This window comes from Salmo salar, chromosome 05, assembly GCF_965601325.2.
Source record: "Salmo salar chromosome 05, fSalSal1, whole genome shotgun sequence".
In the NCBI taxonomy this organism is placed as follows: Eukaryota; Metazoa; Chordata; class Actinopteri; order Salmoniformes; family Salmonidae; genus Salmo; species Salmo salar.
The window spans coordinates 81,361,360-81,370,325 of NC_138295.1; the positions used below are offsets into that span (position 1 = coordinate 81,361,360).

The 8,966-nt window shown below is 48.3% G+C and overlaps 1 protein-coding gene across 1 annotated transcript; it reads right to left on the reverse strand.

Annotated features, from left to right (window-relative positions):
- Window positions 1-70: 70 nt before the first annotated feature.
- On the reverse strand, window positions 71-8,924 carry LOC106574077 (exopolyphosphatase PRUNE1). Its single transcript, XM_045698280.2, has 8 exons — window positions 8,695-8,924; window positions 6,293-6,397; window positions 5,987-6,189; window positions 5,631-5,815; window positions 5,360-5,518; window positions 5,106-5,200; window positions 2,458-2,616; window positions 71-2,294 (listed from the first exon to the last, which is right to left on the reverse strand). Exons 1-8 carry the CDS (start codon window positions 8,731-8,733, stop codon window positions 1,908-1,910), a joined length of 1,332 nt encoding a protein of 443 aa, XP_045554236.2. The 5' UTR covers window positions 8,734-8,924; the 3' UTR covers window positions 71-1,907.
- Window positions 8,925-8,966: the final 42 nt, after the last annotated feature.

Here is an 8,966-nt window from a genome sequence, read left to right on the forward strand (position 1 = left end):
ACACTGGGAAGACCTCCATGGTCCCAACATCCTCCACATCACACATACTGAGTTGAAATAACAGACAAAACAGGATAAGAAACTTTAATACTATTTAACCCTTTTCAACATTTCAGGTGAAACCATTACATTTCTAACTGTAAAACTTTAGTCCGCTGGTTTCCAAATGATTAAAAACTGATTGTCCTTCATAACATCTGCTAATGGTCTAACCTTGACTGAAATCTACTCTACCTTTTGGTGCAGATTATAGCTAGATCTCAACACTGTTCTCATCAGTTTGGAGCATTTTATGAAATAAACAGTCATTTAATTAGACTACATCAGGCCTGGAAGTACCTTGAGTGGTTCTGGGGAGTCCTAGTCTCAGATAAAAGAGATCAAAGTAATATCATTGGTACCAAGTGCTTTAACACAAAGCGGAAGTTACTGTATCTTCTTGCGATACAATTGCATATAATCAGAATTCTTAAATATTTTTTTTCATTATGTTTACATACATTTGCAGTATACAAAATCTTTCATTTGGAGAAGATACAGTATTATAATTGTGTTGAGTCAGAAGAACATTCAAAACTGATTTATTATCAATAAAACAGTCAGTCAAGGAATAATGTCTAGCTATCTCTAGCAATAACTATTCAACACAAACACTTTACTTCAACGTCAAACTGCTTATCAATTATGTAAAATCAACACTGCATAATCATGCAGAGTGACACTATTTGGACAGTCCATATGTAGATGCTCTACAGACTAACTATGTACTAAACGCCAACCTTAACCTAACCCTAGACTTAACCCTTACCCTAAGCTTAGTAAGCAGCTGCTTATCAACAGATAGTTTGACCATCTGTAGAGCATCTACAGCTGGACTATCCAAATAAAGTGGGGCCGCATATTGGTTTAGGCATCTATCATAAAAATCTTTCTATACACATTAGTATAGGGCACAGTGCCTAGATGTCAAGATCAGGCTTCTTGGTTACAGTAGAGACATTCAATGCCCTCCTGGATTAAGATCCCTGTTGCCTTTGTACACAGACCACATATTGGTTTAGGCATCTATCACAAAAATGTTCATATACACATTAGTCTAGGCTGCACACACACACACACTCTTGGGGAGAAGAGAGAGTGGATATATTTTCTCAAATCTACAGCAAAATGTATTTCCCGGAAACATTTTTCCATTAACAGAGTTCCCACGTAAATGTCTTATTCCCATTTAAGGATGAAAGCATCGGTGTCACTAATATTTGATTATTTAACCTTTATTTAACGAGACAAGTCAGTTAAGAACAAATACTTATTTAAAATGACGGCCTACCCCGGCCAAACCTTAACCCGGACGACGCTGGGCCAATTGTGCGTCGCCCTATGGGACTCCCAATCATGGCCGGTTGTGATACAGCCTGGAATCGAACCAGGGTCTGTAGTGATGCCTCTAGTACTGAGATGCAGTGCCTTGGACCACTGCGCCACTCGGGAGCCCCCCCCCATATAAAGCACGGGTGTCACTAACGTAAAGCACGGGGTGTCACTAACGTAAAACACGGGTGTCACTAACGTAAAGCACGGGTGTCACTAACGTAAAGCACGGGTGTCACTAACGTAAAGCACGGGTGTCACTAACGTAAAGCACGGGTGTCACTAATATTTTCAATACATTTCCATCATCTCCAATATGATTGCCAGTGGATTGTTTACTCCTCTGGATTGGGAACAGTGTGCCTCCCAGTCCTTGTCCCAGCGGATCAATGTTGTGCCTACCTTAACACCCTGCACAGTCACAAACAATCTGTACTGACTGGTCTGAATCCTGTTGCGAGAGCTCTCTGACCATCCAGCTGTTATACAGGTTAGTGAGCTTGGATGCTCCGCTGACCACAGGAGTGTGAGTGACATCAGAGTCCCCCTGCGTTCTCCTCTTCGCTGGCCATCTTGCTGAACTTCTCCGTCAGAGCTTCAGCGCTGATCTTGGGCAGCCCGTTGTCAAGGGGACAGCCTTCCAACAGACTGTTCATAGGGGTGGGGGGGAAGTAGGAGTCCTCCTCTATCCCAGCGTCCTCAGTGCATGCTCGTTGCCATGGTGCCTCGTAGCTCTCTTCTAGGTTCCCACAATGCACCTCTCTTCGCTCCCTGTCCCTCAGGAAGTCCTTGATGATGGGCAGCACCTTCTTCCTGGAGGCCAACGTGTTTCCCTGGAGATAAGCCCTGATGTCCGAGTAAGGGCTGCTCATTGGACTCAGGCTCAGACTGGGGCTCCGGGCTTGCTCCAAGGCTTGGCTCATCTGCAGGACAACAAAGACCATTCAGTTGATCATATAAAATAGACATTGTAAAAAACAACACTGGCAACCCAAAGCTTACTATCAACTCTTCATAATGACTTACTTTAACTCTAGATAGTCAACTCTATGGGATCATGTCTGATTGGGATGGTGTAGTTCTTACCTCCCCCCTGTAGAGGGTGCTGGAGCTGTAGACGGCCAGCTGCCTGAAGGGCTCCTTGTTATTGTTGAAGGAGATCGTCATGGCCACCACCAGGTTGTAGCTGTGCTTGTGGCAGAACTCACAGAGCTCTTGCTGTAAGCTTTGTCTCTGTAGAAAAGCCTGAAGGACAACATTTATAGATATTACAGTTTGTTTGTGAATCTCAGTATAAACTCAAGTGCACCTGTTGAGTCCCTTTATAAGTTCACATGAAGAGACGGCACAGGGTTTGTGCCTTTTTACTTGTGGTTCCACCTGATTGGACATGTGGGGGGGTGATCTTCATGAACTAGGTGCAACATCCCACCTTTACGTTTTGAGTGTCTGAAGGGTGTGTCAGGCAGTAACACGGGGAAGTGTCTGAAGGGTGTGTCAGGCAGTAACACGGGGAAGTGTCTGAAGGGTGTGTCAGGCAGTAACACGGGGAAGTGTCTGAAGGGTGTGTCAGGCAGTAACACGGGGAAGTGTCTGAAGGGTGTGTCAGGCAGTAACACGGGGAAGTGTCTGAAGGGTGTGTCAGGCAGTAACACGGGGAAGTGTCTGAAGGGTGTGTCAGGCAGTAACACGGGGAAGTGTCTGAAGGGTGTGTCAGGCAGTAACAAGGGGAAGTGTCTGAAGGGTGTGTCAGGCAGTAACACGGGGAAGTGTCTGAAGGGTGTGTCAGGCAGTAACACGGGGAAGTGTCTGAAGGGTGTGTCAGGCAGTAACACGGGGAAGTGTCTGAAGGGTGCGTCTGGCAGTAACACGGGGAAGTGTCTGAAGGGTGCGTCTGGCAGTAACACGGGGAAGTGTCTGAAGGGTGAGTCTGGCAGTAACACGGGGAAGTGTCTGAAGGGTGAGTCAGGCAGTAACACGGGGAAGTGTCTGAAGGGTGAGTCAGGCAGTAACACGGGGAAGTGTCTGAAGGGTGTGTCAGGCAGTAACACGGGGAAGTGTCTGAAGGGTGTGTCAGGCAGTAACACGGGGAAGTGTCTGAAGGGTGCGTCAGGCAGTAACACGGGGAAGTGTCTGAAGGGTGCGTCTGGCAGTAACACGGGGAAGTGTCTGAAGGGTGAGTCAGGCAGTAACACGGGGAAGTGTCTGAAGGGTGTGTCAGGCAGTAACACGGGGAAGTGTCTGAAGGGTGTGTCAGGCAGTAACACGGGGAAGTGTCTGAAGGGTGTGTCAGGCAGTAACACGGGGAAGTGTCTGAAGGGTGTGTCAGGCAGTAACACGGGGAAGTGTCTGAAGGGTGTGTCAGGCAGTAACACGGGGAAGTGTCTGAAGGGTGTGTCAGGCAGTAACACGGGGAAGTGTCTGAAGGGTGAGTCAGGCAGTAACACGGGGAAGTGTCTGAAGGGTGCGTCAGGCAGTAACACGGGGAAGTGTCTGAAGGGTGCGTCAGGCAGTAACACGGGGAAGTGTCTGAAGGGTGCGTCAGGCAGTAACACGGGGAAGTGTCTGAAGGGTGCGTCAGGCAGTAACACGGGGAAGTGTCTGAAGGGTGCGTCAGGCAGTAACACGGGGAAGTGTCTGAAGGGTGCGTCAGGCAGTAACACGGGGAAGTGTCTGAAGGGTGCGTCAGGCAGTAACACGGGGAAGTGTCTGAAGGGTGCGTCAGGCAGTAACACGGGGAAGTGTCTGAAGGGTGCGTCAGGCAGTAACACGGGGAAGTGTCTGAAGGGTGCGTCAGGCAGTAACACGGGGAAGTGTCTGAAGGGTGCGTCAGGCAGTAACACGGGGAAGTGTCTGAAGGGTGCGTCAGGCAGTAACACGGGGAAGTGTCTGAAGGGTGCGTCAGGCAGTAACACGGGGAAGTGTCTGAAGGGTGCGTCAGGCAGTAACACGGGGAAGTGTCTGAAGGGTGCGTCAGGCAGTAACACGGGGAAGTGTCTGAAGGGTGCGTCAGGCAGTAACACGGGGAAGTGTCTGAAGGGTGCGTCAGGCAGTAACACGGGGAAGTGTCTGAAGGGTGCGTCAGGCAGTAACACGGGGAAGTGTCTGAAGGGTGCGTCAGGCAGTAACACGGGGAAGTGTCTGAAGGGTGCGTCAGGCAGTAACACGGGGAAGTGTCTGAAGGGTGCGTCAGGCAGTAACACGGGGAAGTGTCTGAAGGGTGCGTCAGGCAGTAACACGGGGAAGTGTCTGAAGGGTGCGTCAGGCAGTAACACGGGGAAGTGTCTGAAGGGTGCGTCAGGCAGTAACACGGGGAAGTGTCTGAAGGGTGCGTCAGGCAGTAACACGGGGAAGTGTCTGAAGGGTGCGTCAGGCAGTAACACGGGGAAGTGTCTGAAGGGTGTGTCAGGCAGTAACACGGGGAAGTGTCTGAAGGGTGTGTCAGGCAGTAACACGGGGAAGTGTCTGAAGGGTGTGTCAGGCAGTAACACGGGGAAGTGTCTGAAGGGTGTGTCTGGCAGTAAGACAGGGAAAGACTGATAACTTGAGGACTGTGTTCAGTTTAGATCTGAAGTGAGACTGTAAATAATTCATAGGTGAAACATGTGCATTGTGAGATGGCATACTGCAGTAGAACTGGGTACATGATAGTATTTGAACCATGTTATTATCCACCAGTAGTAGGTATAACCTTGTGATGTATCACATAGTGAATAGTTAAGAAGCACACCCACCTCCAGTGTCATATATATCACACTGACAGCCAGTTTTAAATCTCCTTCCGATGCCACCTTCATGTCTTTCAGTAGCATCTGTTCTGTGGTGAGACCTGGGAACAAGGGAATACGAGCAAAAAAACATTGTAGGTCTCCCTCTCCTTCATACGTAAACATGGCATTGATATCATGGGATGATTATCGTTCTAATCTGAGAGGCAAAAATCACATCCACAAGGCTGAGCTTCAGGTATTCATCCTGGGGTGTTTACCTGACACGTCAAATTTAGCATTCTGCAAGGACTGGAAGAGGACGCCCCTTGGTGGCAGGTTGGGGAAGTGCGTCTCCAGGAGGACAGCGTACTGGCTGTCTTTAGGGGTGACTTTCCCTGCCTCTGGGGCCATGTTCACACAGTCTAACACTATGGTGCCTGTGATCACAAAGAACAGGATGTCAGTTTCTTCACACAGTGACACAGTTAAAGGTATAGTTCACTAAATACTGACATGATTTCCACATACATCAGTTATATTTCTGGTTACCATATAAGAGCTGGGCCACCTGTTGGTCGAGGACTTCAGGGGCTTTCTGGATGATCCGTTCTGTCACCAGGGTGGTGCAGGAGCCCACCGTCTCCACGGTAACGGCACAGGAGGGAGAGGGCTTCCTCTCCAGGAGGTGATGGTCAATCACCTCCAACACCGCTTCCTCTAGATCACGGTCAGAGCTGCAACAGACAGCCACAGTCAGTCAGTCAGTCAGACAGCCAGTCTATTTGAAGGAGTCTCTAGGTCAGTGTAGCTTTTGTAGAGATACAGGTGATGATCACATGGGGAAGTGTTTACGTCCTGGATGACAGTCAGTGGACAGGGGTTAAGGTGTCATGGTTGACCCTGACCTGGGCAGCACGTTGTGGTCCACCAGTGTGAGGTCCAGCCGGCCGGCCCGGTGTAGACTCCACAGGTCCACCTCGTCCCGGAACACCAGGTCATCCTGGGAGAGGCCACTCTCTCTCAGCAGGAAGGTATTGTCCGTGCGCAGCGGGAACTCTTGCCGGGGAATGTTCAGAACGGGAAGAGGAATTTTCCCAGAATCAAGTGTCTGGGAGGGGGGAGAGAGAGGTGTTATAACACCTGACACTTGCTCTGTTGAACCATTCTCAACACATGGGTCGGGTCCAAATGATGGGGTGGGTTACTCTCACCTTGGACAGGAAGTATGCGTAGGCCAGAGCTGACACCATGGAGTCCAGGTCACAGGCCTCGTTCCCCAGGACCACATGGAACCCTGGGCTGCCATCTGCGTTCCCCTGAGGAGGGTAGAGTGAGATGAAGACAGTCACAAGAATATCCAACTCCTATGAGGGGATTTACCATGAGAAAATACAGGGCAGTCTATCCATTACTCTTGTAATGGGCCTTCAAAGGCAATCAGATGTGTCTTAGTGAGTGGACAGTGCTATGTGGACAGGCTGTGTGTGTGTGTGTTGTAATGTCAATGCACGTCACGATGATGCTGTTCACTGGAGATTAGGTACTCTCGGTTCTGCACAATGTCCCCCATCCTAGAGTAAAACCCTGGACACTGTTTGAATAGCCTTCTGAAGGGTCAATGGCAGATCCCAGTGCAGCCTAAAGTGGATGAGCTAAGGGCTGACTTCATTCCCCTGCCTGAAGGCTCTGGCTAGCTCTTTGTCAATTAGCCTTAGGCTAATTCCATCAATGACCTCAGTAGAGCAGACTGTGATGTAATGGCTAAGCTACATGACGGCCTGCTAACTCCACTACATGTTCTTGTTGAATGTTTTAATGTGGAGTTGAGAAACAAGTAGGGTGTTTCATTTTCCCAGAGCATGGCCGTCTGTGACAGCGGTACGAGTCATGGGTGCCAGAGCTAGGGCCTAACAGAGACAGCTTGTTGCGATAACAAAAGCCGGTCATGTGACAATTAGCCAGTCTACAGCCTGAAGCCTAGCAGCAGGTAGCCTAGCAGTTAAGAGCGTTGGGCCAGTAATCGAAATGTTGCTGGTTCAAATCCCCGAGCCGACTAGGTGAAAAAATAAAATCGATGTGCCCTTAGAGCAAGGCACTTAATCCCAATTGGTCCTGTAAATCACCCTGGATAAGAGTGTCTGCTAAAATGTTCCCAGTCAGTGAGGGGATTATTAACATGCTCCTCTCCCCTGAACACTCAGTAGGTCAGCATGGAGGTATAGGGAAGGGACATCAGCCATCTGTTGCAGATTAAGAGTAAACAGAGTACTGAAGTAACTCAACTAGACAGGTGAAAGAAAATTCTCAGGAAGCATCCACGATATGACCCAGTCTCATCTATCCACCATACGACCCAGTCTCATCTATCCACCATACGACCCAGTCTCATCTATCCACCATACGACCCAGTCTCATCTATCCACCATACGACCCAGTCTCATCTATGCACCATACGACCCAGTCTCATCTATGCACCATACGACCCAGTCTCATCTATCCACCATACGACCCAGTCTCATCTATCCACCATACGACCCAGTCTCATCTATGCACCATACGACCCAGTCTCATCTATGCACCATACGACCCAGTCTCATCTATGCACCATACGACCCAGTCTCATCTATGCACCATACGACCCAGTCTCATCTATGCACCATACGACCCAGTCTCATCTATGCACCATACAACCCAGTCTCATCTATGCACCATACGACCCAGTCTCATCTATGCACCATACGACCCAGTCTCATCTATGCACCATACGACCCAGTCTCATCTATGCACCATACGACCCAGTCTCATCTATGCACCATACGACCCAGTCTCATCTATCCACGATGTTTTCAGATTGATGCAGAAGGAGAGGAAGCCACTGTTAACTATTGAAATGCACCGCACCCGTCTTTCATTTGCCATTAGACTTCTCTCTCAACCCAGCCTCCCCATGTACACACTGGATAGCACATCTGCAATAAGAGCCCTCTGTGTGTGCTGGTGCTGACTTCTCTTCCCCCTCACTGAACACTGAGTAAATAAGGTGTGACGCTCTGAGGCGCTATAAACACCATCTGATCTCACTCATCTTGATAGGGCTTGTTTTGAACCCAAACAGTGCTCTTTTCCTTAGGGTCAAGAGCACGACATCAAGACCCTGAAATTAAAGCCATCGTATAAATGTAATTGTGGCAGACATGCAACGCAAAACAATGCACGTGAGCATATTGACACCTGAGAGGCAGCTGACCCTACAAGAAATGTACTTTCATGGTCCATTGCAATTGAAAAATTATATTTGTTTCAATATTACTGAAATATGTTGCGCATGCACGAGCCCTGAAGCAACACCGTGACCATGCGGCGGGCTGCTGTCACACTGCCCTACTGTTTTTAAATGACAAGTCTTTCGACTTGATCTACTCGGAATTTAATGTCTAGCTGGCTTTCTCCTGATATCTCTGAAAACCCCACTAATTGAATTTGTCCATCAAATGTACATGTCGAAGTTATTTAGAAGACTACATATCTAGCTGACGTTAGCCGTTAAGACAAACATTGAAATTGGATAAAGCAAGCAAACGGCGCGACCACCAGAAACATTCGATGTTCCTACCTTCAGCACATTGCGACAGCTTTTTAAAAATATATCCATGGTTAACGGATGCACTACGTAAAGACAGTCTGAAATTACAGTTTGCTAGTTGTCTTTGTTGCATATAGCTAACAATAGCTGTATCTGCACGTCTCAGGAATAAAAAGACTGCACTGTAAGTTTGAAATGTTAATGTCCAAGAGTGGCGCGTGAGTCGTCTTGGGCTGAAGTGACTTTTAAAGACGTGACGTTCAAAGACGTGACGTGGTATTATGGGTAGTGTAGTATCAAAT